Source organism: Anabas testudineus, chromosome 8, assembly GCF_900324465.2.
Source record: "Anabas testudineus chromosome 8, fAnaTes1.2, whole genome shotgun sequence".
In the NCBI taxonomy this organism is placed as follows: domain Eukaryota; kingdom Metazoa; phylum Chordata; class Actinopteri; order Anabantiformes; family Anabantidae; genus Anabas; species Anabas testudineus.
The window spans coordinates 7,428,469-7,447,148 of NC_046617.1; the positions used below are offsets into that span (position 1 = coordinate 7,428,469).

Here is an 18,680-nt window from a genome sequence, read left to right on the forward strand (position 1 = left end):
AGTATTTCATCACAGTGGACAGCTCTTGCAGGAAGCTCTGTGAATAAGGCTCCAGGGGGTTTTAATGCTTTGATTAATTTGAAGGAGTACGTGATCCTGCACAGGTTTAAAAAAAACAACAAACAAAAAAAACAGACAGAGAGACTTGGCAGGGACTCTGCAGAGTTACTAAGGCAGGGTTACTGCCCACAAAATGAAACCTATCATATTGATCTGTTTATCAGTTTGAACTCTGTTCCCCATCTTATTTCAGCATGCTAGCGTGTTAATGTGCAAAATTACACACAGTACTGCACTTTCTGAGGTCTGTCATGAAAGAATTTGGGAATCACAAGAATTTCAAGTACTGTGATTTGCAACGTGACCACACGCACATAAGCAATATTCTATTTCCAGTTTCATCCAGCTTCCTAGTGACAGAAGAACATCATGAATCATGAACACTTTGCCCCACAAATACAGTGTGATGTTACACAGTACATGTTTGTCAAATCAGCCACACGTGAAGAGACTTTTTACCTCAGGTTAATCTTTATCCTGCTTTACTAACACTTCCTTATGGCGTCATCTGGCGACTTTTGAAATCTAGAAATTTTAGGTCCAATTTCATGCTTCCTCCGATACTTCGCAACAGTTGCAGGTGCACTGATATCCGCTACACAACTTCCTGTTGAGTCTGCACAGCCAGTTATTTATATGCACCTTTTGTCTAACACATAAAAGCTTCATTTGCTTCGTTCATAAGGATCCTCAACTTGTGTTTACAAAAAAATAGGACACTGGAATGACTGAAGAAAAGCATGAGGTTTTCATTTATTTAAAAAATATTTTAATGCACCATTAATAAAGGGTTCAACGCATTAATACAAGAGAAATACTGCAAATAATATTAAAATAATCATCAAATTAAAAGGAAAACAATAAAAAATAAATGAATGGAAGGTATGTACACGTTTCCTCCTCATGGAGAGAGGAAAAGGAACGACATATTTACAGCTTGGAATCAGTGTGTTTCTACGAGAAACAAACACCTCTACAATATTTACATGTACTTATGTTTTTTTTTACCCTCTCATTTTTTTGTCCTGTATTAAAGAGGGCTGGTTTATTGAAAGGCTTTCATTGCAACAAGAAATATCTTACATGTTTTCCTGTGTGGGAGGGAATAAAACTAAAAGGCTTCTGCTAAGTAAAGGTTCGAAATGAAAGTTCAACTTTGGACGGCCATAGCCATATGAAAAACAGAAAACACAAAGGCCATAGACATGCCTCTGTCTGCAGCACATTACAAATCAGCAGAGGCTCATTTGTTTAGCAGGCTTACCGTCTATAACCCCCACCCATCAACACTCCAAACAGATCTTAAAATCAGGACATTTGTTTGCCTTATTCTGATTTTTTTAGGGAGGGATGTTTTGTGTGTGGCCAACTCCTCCACACTCTCAAAAGTGATACGTACTAATGCATTCTGGAAAGAGCCACGGACAGGGGGGAAAAAAGAAACGTCTAACTAAACCTTTGAGGAAGTTTGATCTATCAAATAAATGTGCCTTTTAAAAACATTTGAGCACAAAGTCTGAACAGTGATCACACATTTGTACTAGGACTTGCAGGAGTTTGGTGGCAATCTTTGCTTTAACGGCTCAAGAAAGAAGAACTCACAGAAAATGTTTTTGCCAACTCTTGGAACAGGAATCTAACATTAGCTTGTTGAAACAAAACATCAGGATACAAACACTGACAACAATGAAGAGGGATCTAAGAAACATATACTCCATGAGTTCTCCTCACAAAGGCTTTTTGTTGACCTTTTGTTAAACTTGGGGAAATCCAAAAAAACAAAAGACGAAAAAATAAAACACAGGCCAGTTTTGGTTGTGCTGATACAGCAGACAAAAGAAAATGCAGCAGTTTTGTAAAAATAACACATTTACAGCTATGGTACAACTTAGCTGACATATGTTCACGGTGGGTTAAAAACAATAGTTCAACAGACTTTGTTCTCCAGACAGAAGGTAAATCAGGGGAATGACGCACAGTGGATGAAGGGCAACAAGTTTTATAGGGCTGGTGAATCACAAACAGTGGGTGGGTAAGCTGAAGCTCATTTTACTGTAAGGTACTTACAGCAAATGCAACTAAATAACAACACCATTAATAACAGCAATATCAATATTATTATTATATAATACTATGAAATGAAATTAAAAAAGCTCCAAAACATTCTTCACACTCGTAAATCTTGCATAACTGAGGACCAAATTGATTGAAGTTTGTCATTTTAAAAGTGTGCCCTTAGCAGGCGCTTTTAAAAACCCTGAATTTGTCTGATATTTCTGTGCGTCTGTGTGCGGATCCGTGTCGCTGGATGGGTGCAGGTAGTTAGAGATTTGACACAGTAGGAGTGATCCCAGTCTGTAGATTTCGTGAACTGTCGTAGACATAAAACACCAGTGTTTTTTGTTTGATTTCTTTTTTTTTTTTTTTTGTTTTCACTGTCTTCCTTCAAACGGATAATGGCATGGAAATCGAAAGACCCTTCGTGCCTGGCTGCATGGAACAACCTGGTTGCAACATATTACCTAATCAAGTCCCACAATACTGCCACAGAGAGCTAATGCTGAAGCAGAGGCCCCCTCATAGTATTCAATTGCCAGGTACACAAAGCCCTCACACACTGGCTTGTGAGAGTGCCAAGTGAGTGAAATGTACATGAAAAGTGCAAGTGTGTGCGTTTCTGTTTCCTGGGTACTGTGAGGACAGCTGTTAGGCCATCCAGAGGAGCGGCATCAGAAGGTGGCTTTGTTTCGACTTTTCAAAGGTCAGCTGGCTGGCCATTGGCAAATCAGGGAGAAGTCAGTCAACTAGTTTAGTGTCCCACGGCAGTTCTCTGTTCCACATAAACAAGGGATCTTGTTCTCCTCCAGGGGGAATTTGTAGTCATACGTGATCTCCTCGTTGACAGCGATGGGCTGCTTTGAGTAGATCACAATTTTCTTCTGGGACTCTATAGTGATAACCTTGGCGTAGCAGTTTGGCTAGAAGAACAAAAAAGTAAGACAGTCGTAAGCAAACTACCCAGAAATAATCCATCCTAAAACGTTTCAGGTATGCATGAGCATCAACTGAGGATATTCAGACTTACAGTGCAGCAGTGGTTGATGAATCGTGCCAAGTTGCCACACTTGGTTGCATCTATAATTGTGTCGTGGTCCACTCTGAACAAGTAGCTGCTCCTGATGCCCTGCTGCGCATATCGCTTCTCTCGATTGTCAGCCACCATCTGAACACACAACATGCAAACATTTGCTCACTGACTCTTTTGTTAACTGTGAAAATTCAAAACAGAAGGTGCATGAGTTCTACTACATATTTACAGTTGTCTATATCATAATGTATCAAAATGACATGACAATGACAAGTGCATTAGACAAATTATTACAGATTTTACAGCTGGATCATGAATTAACTGACTAAATAACTGGTGGAATGTCTGGAAAGTTTGTCTTGAAACATAATAATAGTTGTACCTGTCGGATGTTTTGACCCACATACTCGATAACCATCTCATCAGCTGCAATGGGCTCCATGGCGAACAGTCCCCACTCGTGGATCCTGCTGCGTCCGAAACGAAGCTTCTTCTTGCGGAACTGAATGAGGATTAAAAAAAGAAATATAAAAATGGCCTTAGAAGATTTTTAAGATTCATTAATTTTAAATTAATGAATTATTTTTTTTGTTTGTTTTTAGGCATCTACAATGCTGACTGGCTATATCTGACTATTCACCACTGGAACAAAGAGACAAAGGCATGTGTGTTAAAAGATTACTGCTTTGCATTATCACATTTGAATGTCTAATTTATACATGGAATTAAATTAGTAAGCAAATTATTCACCAATATATGTAAATGTTTGCATCTAGTCACCAGGTCACCAGGAATTTTCTGGTGAAAAAACTGGTCTCATATAAAAGTAGGAAATTAACTGTTTGAGTTCTACTCATTGAATTTTATTCATTTAAAGGAATTATTGAGAGCATTTTGTATGTAAAGATGCATGTAGTGTTCAAATTTGATATTGGCACATGAATATGTCCACTTTCAAAGCAGTGTGATGTAGTGACACACTAAAATATAGTAGTTGGGGACATGAGTTAATATGGCTATTACTAGCTGTACCTTGAGCTGGTTGAGTTTGAGGAGGTCAGAGTCCATGACAGCCGTGGTGCCGATGACAGTGAGGAGGCGGCGCTGCTCTGAACGTCTCTCTGAAAGCACCCGGTTAGCTCCCTGGCAGCAAACAGATAGCAAAATGACTTTATGAGAGGCCATTGACACAACATGATGTTATCACATGGCCTTGGGATGGAGAAAACTAAATCAGCAAAGCATGCTGAATTCAGTGTACAGTCATGATAACAAGGGTGAGGTTCATTTGTAAACTGGTGACAGAGTGGATAAGACTGAGAAAATGTAAGAGGAAGGTCAGAGGAAGGTTTCTTTTTCCACTGTGTCATACAAAATTTAGCCACAACGTCTGACTATAAAATACTACAAAACCAACAACTAGAGGATATGAAGACTGTGATTCTTTGTTTCTTTATGATAATAAATGACTTCAGTTATGAGTAAGAGTTCTCTTTAACTGAACACACCTTTTAAAAAAGCCCACAAAGATTTAACAAAAACTCAAACTTAAGTTTTAAAAGCAACAATAGAAGCCGTAGCCAATAGTATTCTGCAGTAAAGTTCTACAGCTTTTAAAAATTATTTAAAGGTGATTCTGAAGCTTCTTAATTTATTTCATAACAAGAAACAAAACTCTGTTTTTAGTTATAACCCAAATATGGTTTCTGTTGTGCTTTTTTTTTTAAACTAAATAATCCTCTAAAGTCATGAAAACTAATGATTGGTATGTCCTGGTAAGACTTTACTTTGTGTGGTCAAGTTTATTATAGGTAGGTAATTATGACTCTTGTTAGATATGGTTTAAAATGTGCAGTAGTTCTTTGTTGTAGTTTTTTAGCTGGCATTGAAAGTAAGTTTGGTTTTAACTAACAGGGATGTGGAAATCATAGAAAGTGAAACACAACTACAAGAACATACAGTTAACAGTGGCTGATTTTTCTTTTTGGTTCCATTGTAATAGCTGAGAAACCTTTAGCTACGCCAGGTGCTGGGACAATAACTGACTGAAGGCAAAGAGGGGGGCATTCAACGTTCATAATGGTAACAGCTGGGTACACAGTGTAGAGAGCTATTTATTTATAGATATTTCCACTTTTTCACTCCTCCACAGTCAGACCACCAGGTAGACCAAACCACATCACAGTGTACCTGTGTCAGATCATCTAATTTTGCGCTGAGTCACTGACACTCTAAACATGTGAAATTGCAAGAAAAAAAACATGGTGGTTACATCAAAGCTATAATCTGTGGTTAATGAAAAATTGTGTGTGCCTTGTATTTAAAAAAAACATGCTCTTCTCCATTGAGTGTGAGACAAAGCTGGAACGGGGGGAAAAAAAAAACACAAGCATTACATAGCAACAAAACAAAACTATGCCAATTTCCTACTATGAGTAATAAGAGACTCTACATGGAGACAAGCAGTATGCATCATATGAAAAATAAACAATGTGCATGTTTGGTATGACTGTAATAGACCTCACTAAAATCTCGAAAGTATGCCGTTTATAAATACAGATAGGAATGTTGGAGACCAATTTAAGTAGCACATAGCACCCACAAATGTCTATAAATAAATTAAAGGGTACAGTATGTTTTACCTGTGGTAGTGACATAAAAAAACATGGTTAGTTGTTTGTCTGAGCTAGTCTCCTGCTTAAAGCAAAGTCTTTTAAATTGTTTTCTAGAGCACTAAACATCTGCCAGCCAACTGTGTCACAGGATGGTTGGCCTTCTTTATCTCAAAACCCTAACTTCCAAGACTACCAGCTCTGTGTAACCAGTATCACGGTTTCTGATGTGTTTTGGAGTTTTGTTTTAAAGTCTGTTCCATCAAGTGTTTTCCCCTTAGCTACATTAAACTGAACCTAATCCCAACATTTTCCAACACACTGCGAAGGGAGGGAGACAGCCTTCACAAAAACAGAAATGCATCTTAATTTCAGAGGAAAACATTGTGCCACTTTCGGAAGCTTCTGATAAGAATCTAAATACCTGAGCCTCATACTTGAGCCTGAAGCCAAGTCTCTGGTAAGAAATGGACTGACCAAATTATTAGTATTTAACATATTTTCTTACATTGGGATGTCTTCATTTTATATAGGACTGGTGCATCAGCGTGAACTACCGTATCATAAAGAGTTTTAACATTGTTTCTCAATAGTTAGTTGTGTATTTTTAACTCACCTTTACTAAAGTGACTAATTTAAAATTAATTTGAAAAATCATCACCATGATGATCAAAATCAACCACAGATAATATTGTTGCGATGAAATAAACAGGAAAAAATAAACTCCCCTAACAGCAGTATTTTGCAGAAAAAAGAAAGATGCTGTATTAATACTGCAGAAACAGCCAGAATATGCCAGAGTATGCCTACCGAGCTGTCGACGTTTTCCACTTCTCGTATGACCTGCTCAGGCAGGTCCAGGTCCAGGTAGACGTCCTTCTCTTTGCGGCTGATTGCGTAGTAGCCCTCGCTCCTGGCACAACCAGTCACATGTTCACGAAGCTGTCCATCTACGCTCTTCTTCTTACGCCGGGGGTTTGGCAAGTTGGTTAGTGCAGCTCAAAGGTCAAGGGCAATAGCAATACGACAACATAATATAACAAATGTCTTTAGTATTAAATAATTTACATTTTGTTGTTAATGTCTGCACAGATAGATCATTTGGACATTGGTAAAAAAGAGTTAATTTTCATGGCAATCACTGACAAGGATATTAGTGTGGTTGACCCAGTGAGTATCATTAAGCCAGTCAGAGTTGTGGTCATCCTGTAGGAGCTTCTCATAAGTTTTCTTCAGCAACATCAAGTCTTCAGTGTCCAGACCAGAGTTCCAGATGTCATACAGGATGGTCATCTGCTCAAACTCACTGCGGTTGTCAAACTTCAAAGCTGGTTGCTCAGGTGCTGGTATAGATTTTGGCCAACGCTGGGGTGTTACCCCTGCCTCCTGTAGAAAGAGCCGCTCACTCTTTCTCACCTCTTCAACCACCTCATCCTCGGTATCTGAGCTGGACAACTCTCCAGACTCAAGCTCCTCCACATCCACATCTTCCTCAAAGTCTGAGTCCTATGAAGATGAAGAGAACTATTAAATCTTATAAACTATGAATGAACACCGCTGTCATCAGTCACACGGGCAGTGTTGCCAAGTATAGTTCAGTTGCATTGGATCAGATCCATGGTTGCCTTTTAGTTAGGTGTGTCTCATTTGATTTAATTATCTTTAGGAGTCCAGAACTTCACTGGAGCCCACAATGTAGACTGATGGGTAAAAACAGCAACTGGGGTCACTTTCAAAGGTAAATGTACAGCATAATAAAATGTTAATTAAGGAAAGGGGTCAGAATGCCCTCTGAATATACAGTAAGGAAGGGTTCACATACTTTTTCTTGCCACTGTCTATACAGACACACACACGCACGTGCATATGTATGTATACTGTATATATGAAATACATTTGTAGGTGCTGTACAGTGATCAAACATTTAAAAAGGCAGGATACCGTTTAGCCCACCCCTTTTAATAAAACGTCTGTGCTCAGAGAAGGACAATGACATACTTTTCACACAGTATAGAAAACCTTTTCATAAAATACTATGGTAACACCAGTAGACCTGTGCTGGCAGCATCAGTATCAGGCTGGTTAATCCGGATATTACTCAGTCAAAAAAAAAAAGAATAATCATTTTGGAGATAAGTTTCACTGTGTCACCCATTGTGACACAGTTTCATATGACACACTGTTTATGATTAAGACATCCACAAACACTTACAGGAACAAACCAGAAAACCTACGCACCTCTAGCTTCCGCTTCCTTTGTTTCTTGCCTGGCTGTTCCTTCCGTTTCTTTGTGTGATGAACCTCATGGTTTTCTTTGTCTTTTCTTCTCTTCTTTTGACCCTTGTCATTTTCAATTTCAAAACCCTTTCCAATCACACTCTTCTTTGATGATGGAGGTGCAGTTGTGGCCTGGCCCACATCCTCAGACTCACATGGCAATCCAACTGCAGACAAGTATTCTCCTGCATCTCCCCTGGATGGTAGTACCTCTCCAATGACCTCCTCTGGTGCTTCAAGAACCCCAGAAATAGTGTTGAGATCTGCTGGGAGCAAGACAGAAGAGTCTTGTCTGGAGGAAGACCTTTTGGTACCAGGTTGTGCTGGGAGAACAGGTGGTTTGCAGTAGTTGTGCTCCATGACAACAACCACACCCTCTGGGCTCATAACCAGGGCCAGTGATTCTGGGGAGAACAGATCCTCTTCCATCTTCTGTTCCTCAGCCTCATCAGAAGTCTCAGTCTCCTCAGAGTCCCCAGCATCAGGGTCCATTTTTAAGGCTACATCAGCCAAAACAGACAGGTCAGTGGCTGAAGCTGAGGCTAGTTGCAGGAGGCTGGATGCGCCTAGCTGCTCTCTGAGTCTCAATCTCAGCTCATTTTCATCCTCATCCTCATCCTCCTCTCTGAGGGAGTGACAGGACGAAGCAGACAAGCTTGTTGTCCGAGGCCTGCCTCTTGACCGTTTGCTGACAGGAGCAGGAGGTGCGGGGGCCTCTTCGTAGGCCATCCTGCACATAGAAGCATGATCCAGTGGCAGGTTCTGCACGGTGCGGCACACCATAACAGGAGGGACGGGAGATTTTGGGGAGTCTTTGCCTGCTCCTCGTTTGCCAGGAGATTTGACAGGGGTGGTGGTCTGGGGAGAAACAATTCCCTTTTTGGACTCATCAGAATCTTGAGGGTGTCCAGATGGAGGCACGATGAGGGCATTGCCTTCACCTGGTTTGGAAGCAAAGGGACGCAGTTGGATGCTCTGGGTGGGACGAGTTGAGTGAGATGGGGCAGCTGTGACAAGGAAGTCAGGAAATCTTCCAGGGGAGAGGAGGGGTAATTCACCCACCACGTGTGAGGGAGATAGCGACAATGGTGCAGTCGGCTGCTGTGTTTTGCTGTCGTTCTCATCTGTAGAGAATGAGACAGTTTTCCTGCGTTTCTTGAGAGGGGGCACAAGTACAACAGGTGACGAAGGACGCGGGTATGGTGGTGATGGAGGGCGCTTTGTAGATGCTACTGCTTTATCAGCCTTGTTGTCTTTGGCTTCACCTGATAGAAATAAGAAAGTTTTGAGAGAATGATCCAAACTAAACATAATACACTATGCAAAGTTTTGTAGATTGCTCTGCTGCTAAGGTGCAGCAGGTTTATACAACTGATTAAAAACAAAAGGTGACGAGATCTTTGAACTCACCTGTTTTGACCTCTGCCTTTGAACCAGCCGCTGTATTATTCTCCCTGAGAAAAATAACATAATGAATTGGAGCCAGTAATAAGAACATGAGAAAAATATAAATAATTATATAAAAATGACTAAATGTATTTCTTTAGATAGCTCTGCTTTAGCACTGCTGAAAGGCAACATAGACAAACTTTATACCTGTCATCTTCTCTCTCTGTTGTGCTATCCATGGTGGACTCATCCATGGTGTCTGGCCCTTCACTTTCAGCCCTCTCCCCTTCCTCTTCATCCTCAGAAGAAGATGAGGATGAGGATGTTGAAGAGGAAGAGCCGTCGGAAGATGAAGATAGGCTCTCAGCATCACTATCAGCACTAAGAGAATCATCTAAAAGAAATGGTATAAACATCACCTTCACTGAAAATAAATAAAAATAAACATTAAATGCATTTTATTAATGATTTACCATCAGAATCCTTTTCACTTTCCTCTTCTTCCTCATCCTCCTAAACAAGAGAAGGAGCATTATAAACCAGATGATTATAATGAAATGCTGCCATCTAGCTATCAGTAAGAGAGAGAGCAACGCAATTACCATCAACCCAGCTTATATTAAAATAGAAAATAAAAATGTAACTGCTTAAAATGTGGATCTGACATTGATATTCATTTCCTATATTGTTAATCCTGCTATCAGCTGCAAACATATAGCATATGCTAGCAAAGCATACATTATTAATTTTGAAGGACTTTATTTTTATGTATTCCATCTGATTACCACTTGTGTCACAGTATAATCCTCGTACCTTTTCAGTTGAGGAGCCATCTGATGTTTCTTCTCCTTCACTGTCAAGCTCCCAAGGTTTACGACTCCTTGGCTTCTTTTTTCTCCTCTTGTTGTCTCTTTCAGCTCTATGCCTGTCTGACTCTGGGATTCTTCCATCAGCAGCTAAAAACACAACAATACATAAAGAGTTTATTGCAGCAGACCAAACTCATCCAATGCTCCCTTTAAAACTCTCAATTTCAGCTCAGCAAACCTTCGTCATCCTCATCTGGTGGCATTAAGGGCCGTGATCCTTTCATGTCTCCCTCTTCAAGCTCCTGACGTTCTTTCCTCTTTACCTGCACAAATCGAACACCAACAATATTTTTTTGCAAACCAACAAAAACACTATAAAACGTTATTTTCCATTTCATTTGTACTTGTAGTGTATATGTTGTTATGATTTATCAATCACAGTTGTTAAACATGGAGATAAAGATCAAGATTTGCTGGAGTGTTTGAGCTTTTACTTTGAAAGAAGGCAGTCGTAATGCTCCTCTGAGAGAAAAGCCCTCCATGCCTCCACTCTTTGCCCAGTCCACAAGAGACGTGAGAGGCTCCCGCGGACGGCTGACCTTTTCCTCTTTTTTTTCATCATCCCGTAAGGCAGACACCCCCCTGACCATTGTCTGGAAAGGCTGGAAAAGTAAAATATTTACAATTTGAAATGACAAACAACACGGACAGAAGTTAACCGTTAATGCAATCACAAAATAAGCTTTAACAAAAATGTGTAACATGATTAAACAAATCCTGTTTCCGTATTACCAATCAAGTGGATACATTTTTCAGTTAGCCACACTTACAAAAAATAAAAATGCCAGCAATGTCTTTCTTACCTTGGCCTTGGTCTCTTTCCTTTCCCACCACTCATCAAAAGTGGCAAAGGCAACATTTTCCACCATCTTGCGGTTAAGGTCCCTCTGCATGATGTTTTTCATTTCCTGGATGAGAGCACCCAGCACCATCTGCACTGTGGCTTCATGTGGACTCTCAGCCAGCATGGACATCTCCTCCCCTGGAGCCCTGTACTCCTCTCCATCACCGGGCATCATGGTGTCATAGCCAGGTGGGGGCATGTAAGAGGGGTAATGTGGTGGTAAGACATGTGGAGGCCAGCTGGTGTGGTGAGGCGGGATGCTATGGTGTGGAGGGGGTGGAATCTGAGTGCTGTGAGGGTCAGGGTAGGGGTAGGCCATGTGATGGGGCATGTAGCGATGGTCCTGGTCATAATGAGCACCTGCTCCGCTCCCCTCTTGGTCCATGTAGGGGTGGTGTGAGTGGGTTGGCGGCATAGAGTGAAGATGGTAAGATGTGTAGTCTGCGGTGGCTGCCTCACCAGGGCCTGGGGTGCCATTGGATGATGACATACGCAGTTGGTGTAGGCGACTTAGCATATGGGTCTGCATTTGGAAAGACATAGGAGCTCCACCACTGTACTGGTTCATCAGCTCCATGGAGGCGGCATAGTCATACATGTGGTGGGGCATGGGAGGAGGATACTCAGGGTGCAGCTCCATGTGGGGAAGGGGAGGAATCCCTGGTGGAGGTGGGGGCTGGAGAGAGTAACCAGGGGGAGGTGGAGGAGGCAAATGAGGTGGGTAGGAGGGTATGGGAGGGTGCATGGATGTGCCAAAGTGCTGTGCAGAGTCAGAAATTGGTGGGGGTGAGGATGAGGGGTCTGTTGATTGTGAAGGCATGGCAGCCTGGGATGAAGAGGGTGATGAACCTGAGATGATGGAGGGCTGGTGGGTGGTCACTGTTGTTATGGTAGTCTCTTCCTCCTCTTCGTCTGAGATCTCCATATCTTCCCCTGAGGAATGAGGGGACGACTGAAAGAAAGGTTTACTGTCGTTAGCTGGGAAACCGACACCATATTTAAACAGAGCGGTGACAACGACAGCTTATAAAGTAGGACTGTAAGGATAAGTCACAGAAACAGGGAATGAACTGTGAGAATAGTAAATTAATGGCGTAACTACAAAAACAAACAGTGCTAAATTTATTGAAATTTATAAAAAAGTGTACCAAAGACAATTTAATGTATTAAATATGTGTGTGTTGATTGTGGCAACCATTGTTTGTGTGTAGTTTGCTCATTATCTATGCCCCTAATATAGAGATGCTCAGTCAGTCTCTATTTAGTTCGTCGTGGTCATGTGTACAGTCACATGACTTTCCAGTGTGCAGCCAGTTTAGCTCCTGTGTCACTAGATATACCAAATTTTCTTTATTTAGTTATTTCTTATTTTTGAAAGTTCATAATCATCATTACTATGGTTATTTTCCTTAACTTCCAAACATGTCAACAATACAATTTATTAAAACCACAATATTGTCCATGATAATCGCAATACAGCTTTTTCCACCAAATCGTGCTACCCTAATATATATATATATATATATATATATATATATATATATATATATATATATATATATATATATATATATATATATATATATATATATATATATATAGTATTACTCCCTTTTTTCTATAAACTGTATATTTACTTGCAGACAACATCAGCATGTTAGACGCCTTTTTACAACAACGTGAGAAACAACAATACACATTTACTTTTGATTACGTCCTACTAATCTCACCTGACTCTGCCCATTATAAGGTGGTGTGTGTGCCCCTGTCCTGCTCCTTGCATCAGCAGATCCAGCCTGTGCAGATTCGTCCTGCAAAGTTCCTGGTCCAGCGAGGCCAACCTGTGGCTGGGTTTCCTCTGGTGGTGGCATGTGAGGAGAATAGGAGGAAGAGGATGGCGCCGTTGCTGTAAGTACAGTGGGACTCTTCCTACCCTCTCCTCCCTTTCCCCGTTTCCTTCCTCTGTGGCCATCTCTGTCTTTTTGCCCTTTCCTCCTGTGGTCCTTATCACCACTATCTGCCACCTGATTACCACTTGTGTGCTCCCCCATTAGACCAACAGGTCGTCCTCTTCGCTCCCCCCCATCCCCATGGGCGGCACCCTTCTTGTCCTCTTTCCTATCTTCCTCGTCTTCCTCATCAGAGGCAAGGAAAGAAAATTTTGCCTTCTGTTCTTTTAGGAGCATCTCAATACGAGAGTCCAGGCTGCTGCTATGGTAGACAAATGGTAAACTCTCATTGGTTGAATCTGGCTCAGGTGAAGAGGAGTCACGCTGGGGATGTGGTGGGGAGCTTGAAGAAGAGGGGAGATGATGAGGGAGTGAGGTGGAGGAAGGGGAAGTAGAGGAGGAACTAATGGAAGGATGGGGAGGTGATAAGGGTGGGGGGGTCTTTGGTGGTGCAGGCGGGGTGCTGGGACGGCGTTTGGGCTTTGTCCACTGCTCTTCGTGAGCTGGACTATCCTGGCTGAAGTCCATTGTCCCAAGTGTCTCAGCTACAGCTGCTGCAATAACAGAGGCTGGTGGTAGGGGTGGTGGTGGAGGAGGAGGTGGAGGCAGAGCACTGTGGTGACCAGTGTTGTAGTCTTTGTCAGCACCTACTGAAGGCAGAGAGCCCCTCTCTGCGTGGCTTATTCCCCCCAGACGGTTAGAAACGTCCAGTCCCTGAGGAGGGGCTGGGGCAGGTTCTTTGGATGAGGAGTATGTGGAGTATGATGACAGGGGGGGAGACATGCTGTTAGAGGAAGAACGGTAAGAGTTAGAATTGTATCTGGGGTCAGAGCTGTTGGAGTAGTCACTGTCTCTGTCCCTGTCTCTATCTCGTTCTCTGTCTCGATCTCTATCTCTGTCCCGGTCATTGCTGCTCCTTCTACGGTTGCTGCTGCCATGGTGGTTGTGAGAATGGTGGTGGTTGCGGTGTCTCTGGTGGCTGTGGTCACCTGAGCGAGAGCCCAGGCTGTCTCGCCGGTACCCCCTGTCATCCCTGCGATCGGAGTGGTGGTGGGAGTGATGGGAATGATATTTTGAGGAAGAGTTTGTGTCCTGCTGGTGGTGGTAAGATGACCTTCTAGAGCCAATTCCCCCTGCCCCATAGCGACCCCCTGAGTCTCTGTCACGGTCCCGATCCCTGTCTGACACTGGGGGCTGGTCATATTGGGTGGCAAGAGGTGGCGGAGGCATTGAGGAGTGGTGGGCCATGTGTGGCCCAGGCCCCCCAACATTGGGATATGGTGGGTAGCATGGTGGCTCATTGGGACGGTAAGATGTGGTTGGGGGGTATATAGGGCGACCCCGATGGTACACGGAAGGTTCCTGTGCATCCTCAGAGTAGCGAGATACTTTGTATCCTCCGACAGTAGATGAAACAGCAGAAGATGAGGAGGAGGAAGGAAGCATGTCTTGGGGAGGGTAGCCACTACCTAAAGTGCCAGTGTTGTAGCCAGTATGCCTGGAAGACACAAATGAGGAATCATTTTGTGACCATATGAACAATTAACATTTAGAAACAGGCTAATACAGACTCATACTACTCCTACATATGCCCATTCAATCATAACATAAGAAGCACAATTTATTTTAGCTATTTTTGTTTCTCCAACAGGGATACTACACAATGCAACAACAGATATTGTATGCAGAACATAATAAATGTTAAAAGACTTGCACTTTAATACAATAGTGACAAATGTTGCATGATCAAACATGCAGCTCACACAATTTTTAGATTAACACAACAAAATGAGTATAAGGGTTTCACATAAGTAATGAACAGTGATAGCAACATTGTCACATAAATTTAATTATAAAATAAAACCCTTCAACGTCTCAAACTTAAACTTGATAAAACAGAGATACAGAGAATAGGATGTCAAAATTAGGAGAGGGTTCCAGCTAAGACTGGAACTCGTCTTTGTATGATAAATATTAGCAACTAACCTGCCGCCACTGTAGCCCGACTCTTGTGTGAAAGGAGTCCCAGATCTGGAGCTGTAAGGTGTTCCTCCACCACCCTGAGATGAAGCAGAGGAGCCTGGGGTATAGGGGCCTGCCATGGAGGGGGGCGGGGTGTCAAGGCGCTGATCACTATAGCCAGAATCTACAGTGCAGGGGGTAACGCTTCCTGATGTGAGGGCCTGGACTCCTGCTGCCAAAACAGCAAGCTCACTGGAAAGCCTCCGTCTAATTTCTGAAGACTGTACGGAAAAAGACAAAATATTGTTCGCTCTATAAAAATACTAAATCTGATTTACTCATGGTATGCAAGTAATAATAATGCTGGTAAAACACTCAAATGCTTCTCAATGTCTACTGACAGATTAACTTTAGCAAATCATTAAATAACTAAAGTAGCAGTTAGTTAGGCTGTGATAGTACCGTGTCAGGCTGTGGTTGTGTTGGGGCCTGAGGCTGGAGCCGGTCTGTCAAAGCCTTGCCTCCCAGGGGAACTGTCTGAGGAGTGTAAGACCCGTTTACTATCAGGTCATAATACTTCTGTCTCTGCTGGCCTGAATAGAAAATAAATACCAGAGAAAAATATACATGTAATTAGCTTGCAGAAGATTTTCAAGAAAAACTCAATTAAGCTTAACAATTAATAAAAACAATATAATGATGATGTATGTCTGTCTCATTTGCTTGTTGTCAACAAACTTCAGTTTAAGGTTAGAGGGAGATGGGGTGAGAAACAACTGATTCATTTTTGATTAACAAACAAGACACAGACAGAGGAAATGCAGCTATTGCTCTTTCCTGAATGCAATAACAAGCTAGCACATTCAGCATAAACAGGGAGCTGATATTTTGCTTTATAAAGAGTATTTTGATGCAGATGCTGAAACATATCCAGACGCAGAATAAAAATGTTTTAACCTTGTCAACCATCTAGATAACAAAGTTAGAGGACTGTGAAGCCTTGGTACTTGGAAGTAGTTCAAATTTTTAATTGGCTTATGCTATATTTCAATTTGTGCTAACAAGCCACATGATGTGTTTTCAATGTGTTTTGAAGGTCATAAACACTCACACCAAAATCTATTTGCACAAACATTCCAATAAAGTTTACCTAAAATTGTCTGATGCATGAATCACAGCATGCTAATATGTCAGTGCATCAGCTGTTATGTATTAGCTTACCTTTTATATCCAGTTGAGCATGAATGATGTTACCCATGACAGAAGTGTTGTGCAGATGTTTGACTGTGTCCTTGGCTCCTCTGGTGCTGGTGAACAACACTCTGGCTAGACCCAAGTGCTTCCTGGTCTTGGGATGAAAAAGGATCTCCATCTCCTCCACCTCGCCAAACTTGGAACACATTTCAGCCAAGAATGGCTCTTTGATGTTGTCATTGAGTCTCGCAAAAGTTACCTCCTTGAGGGGAATGGGACCCACATAGAACTCATCCAGCTGTAATTACAAATGACACAAGATCATGGAAAACAGACCAATTAACCCAAGACATTAAGGGATTGTGGGATATGTGAAATTAATATTGATCAGTAATTCTCACCTTAAACTTCGGCACTGGAAGGGACAGTTCTGTATACCTGGACCATAGTCTCCGGGGTCTAGGATCCCGAAGTTCTCCCACAGGGGGAAATCCAGAGTCCTAGAAAATGTTTACAGAATGTAGTTTAACTATGCAATATTAGGCACATGCACACATTAATTATAGAGGAAAATGTTGGAAATTAACTCACTGGCACACTGAAATGTACTCCATCATATCTGTAGATTTTCTGTGTGACCCGCCTAATAGCTGGGTCCTGGACGAGTTTGTAGCTCTTCCATTGCAAACTGACAGCTTTTTGTGCTTCAGCCCCACTGTCTGGATCCATCCTACAACTGAGCATCAAAAGAAAACCATGATTCAGACAATGTTTACCAGAGTTTACAAATCTTTAAAATCAGATGCATACCAAAGGTTTAATGATGCGAGATGCTGCAGTAATTACAGACTTATTACTTTTGGCCCCTTGATACATATTCGTGGTATGTTACCATAACAGAACGATGAGCTGCGTCACATCAGTTAGCCAACAGTTAACTTCTCGCACCAGTGTCGATAAAGAGTAATTTTCGAGGCAAACTAAAACAAATTAAACATTACAGTGATCTGGGCGAGTTTAGCTTTGGCTGTGATGCTGCGTGCTGTCAAAACAATGAGCAGCGTTACGTCACTGATCGGTTAGTTTGGCTAGCGACCTGCTGTTAGCAAAGGCTAACGTGCGCCAACAAAATGCAAACAAACCGTTTCCAACACCGAGAGGGATTTCACTTAGGCGCAAGTTGATACGGGTGCCACAATTATGTATAATAAATGCATTATGCACGGCTCTTGTGTTAAATAACGTTAACCTGTGTTAAATTACTTATGCCATCTCGCATTAGCCAGTGCAAGTTAACGTTACCGTTGGCTAATGCTAACTAGCAAGAACATCAAGTTATGAGTTAAAACTCTAATCTTGTTGACCTTCCGACCATAATGAAAGCACCCAATGGGTGACATTCAAGTTATGCGCCTCTCTTTGATGCTCTACTGATACGTTTTTCCTCCGGTTTGCCAAAATTCAGACCCCACCTCTTCGAGACCTAGTGCCCGCTCATCTGAAAGTAGCAACCCGCCGCTACAGTGTAGGCTGCTACGGCCAGGCCCGGGAGACGAACAAGAAAAACACAGAGTCCCCAACAGATTGGAGACACCTCCGACTCTTCGATAAAGCAAAACTGGTCAGCTAAAACCGTGCTGCTATCATTCCGGTAGTTAGTCGAGACAAAAACAGCCCTCTCCGAGCGACCTAGCCTTTGTTTTTGCTTTAAAACCTCTATATTGTTGAGAGAGCGGCCATCGCGTAACCAACCTGAAAGCCTCGCCTGTTCTCCATCAGTGTATGAGAATGAAGACTACGATTTCCGACCGGCACTTTCGTCCAAACCGGTTACTAAAAACAAATGTAATAACTATTATATAGACACAAAAAACTTTACTAACGTAATTAAGTATGACTTTAGTTTAATGGGTTACATAACTACATTTTATTTATAATTTACTTTTTATGGTTAAAAAAATTATGTTGAATCTGCGCATACAGACATAAGCCCAGCTAAGGGATCAAGTCGCCCCCTAAAGGATGATCAGTGACAACGCAGCTAGAACAGGATCCACAGCACGTTTTCACATCATCATATAAAACATACAGTAGTTCTTATACTTGATATAGATGAAGCATGAATCGACACCTTAGAGCAATCATTTTTATGATTTATGTGAAAGTCCTTATCCAAAGTCTTTAAGGTATCTCAAAAGGCCATTCTGTGGATTTATGCAAAATGCAACACTGCCAATCATATTAATATTACAAATGAATAAATGTATATGTTTTATAAATTACTTTGTAAAATGTATGTATGTAAAATCTGCAGCCCAAGTTACTGCAGCTGTCCAATGTAATGGTGGTTATGGTGAGGTAATGATTGATCAAACCTAAGTGAACAGGACCAAAGGGACAGAAAATAACAACTCAGGTAATAAGCAAGTTAAGGTT

General features: G+C 41.7%; 1 protein-coding gene across 3 annotated transcripts; it reads right to left on the reverse strand.

Annotated features, from left to right (window-relative positions):
• Nucleotides 1–785: 785 nt before the first annotated feature.
• Nucleotides 786–18,031, reverse strand: setd1a (SET domain containing 1A, histone lysine methyltransferase). 3 transcript variants are annotated; one of them, XM_026359647.1, is made up of 21 exons: nucleotides 17,997–18,031; nucleotides 16,836–16,980; nucleotides 16,646–16,744; nucleotides 16,272–16,542; nucleotides 15,513–15,643; nucleotides 15,075–15,331; nucleotides 12,870–14,586; nucleotides 11,099–12,091; nucleotides 10,730–10,897; nucleotides 10,474–10,558; nucleotides 10,240–10,382; nucleotides 9,900–9,939; nucleotides 9,634–9,820; nucleotides 9,448–9,491; nucleotides 7,999–9,302; nucleotides 6,915–7,266; nucleotides 6,571–6,752; nucleotides 4,181–4,291; nucleotides 3,531–3,650; nucleotides 3,146–3,283; nucleotides 786–3,038 (listed from the first exon to the last, which is right to left on the reverse strand). In XM_026359647.1, exons 2-21 carry the CDS (start codon nucleotides 16,971–16,973, stop codon nucleotides 2,865–2,867), a joined length of 6,654 nt encoding a protein of 2,217 aa, XP_026215432.1. In that variant the 5' UTR covers nucleotides 16,974–16,980; nucleotides 17,997–18,031; the 3' UTR covers nucleotides 786–2,864. The 3 variants fall into 3 exon arrangements, with proteins under 3 accessions (XP_026215432.1, XP_026215440.1, XP_026215447.1); XM_026359655.1 differs by lacking the exon at nucleotides 17,997–18,031 and adding an exon at nucleotides 17,717–17,972; XM_026359662.1 differs by lacking the exon at nucleotides 17,997–18,031 and adding an exon at nucleotides 17,055–17,686.
• Between the last annotated feature and the right edge of the window lie 649 nt (nucleotides 18,032–18,680).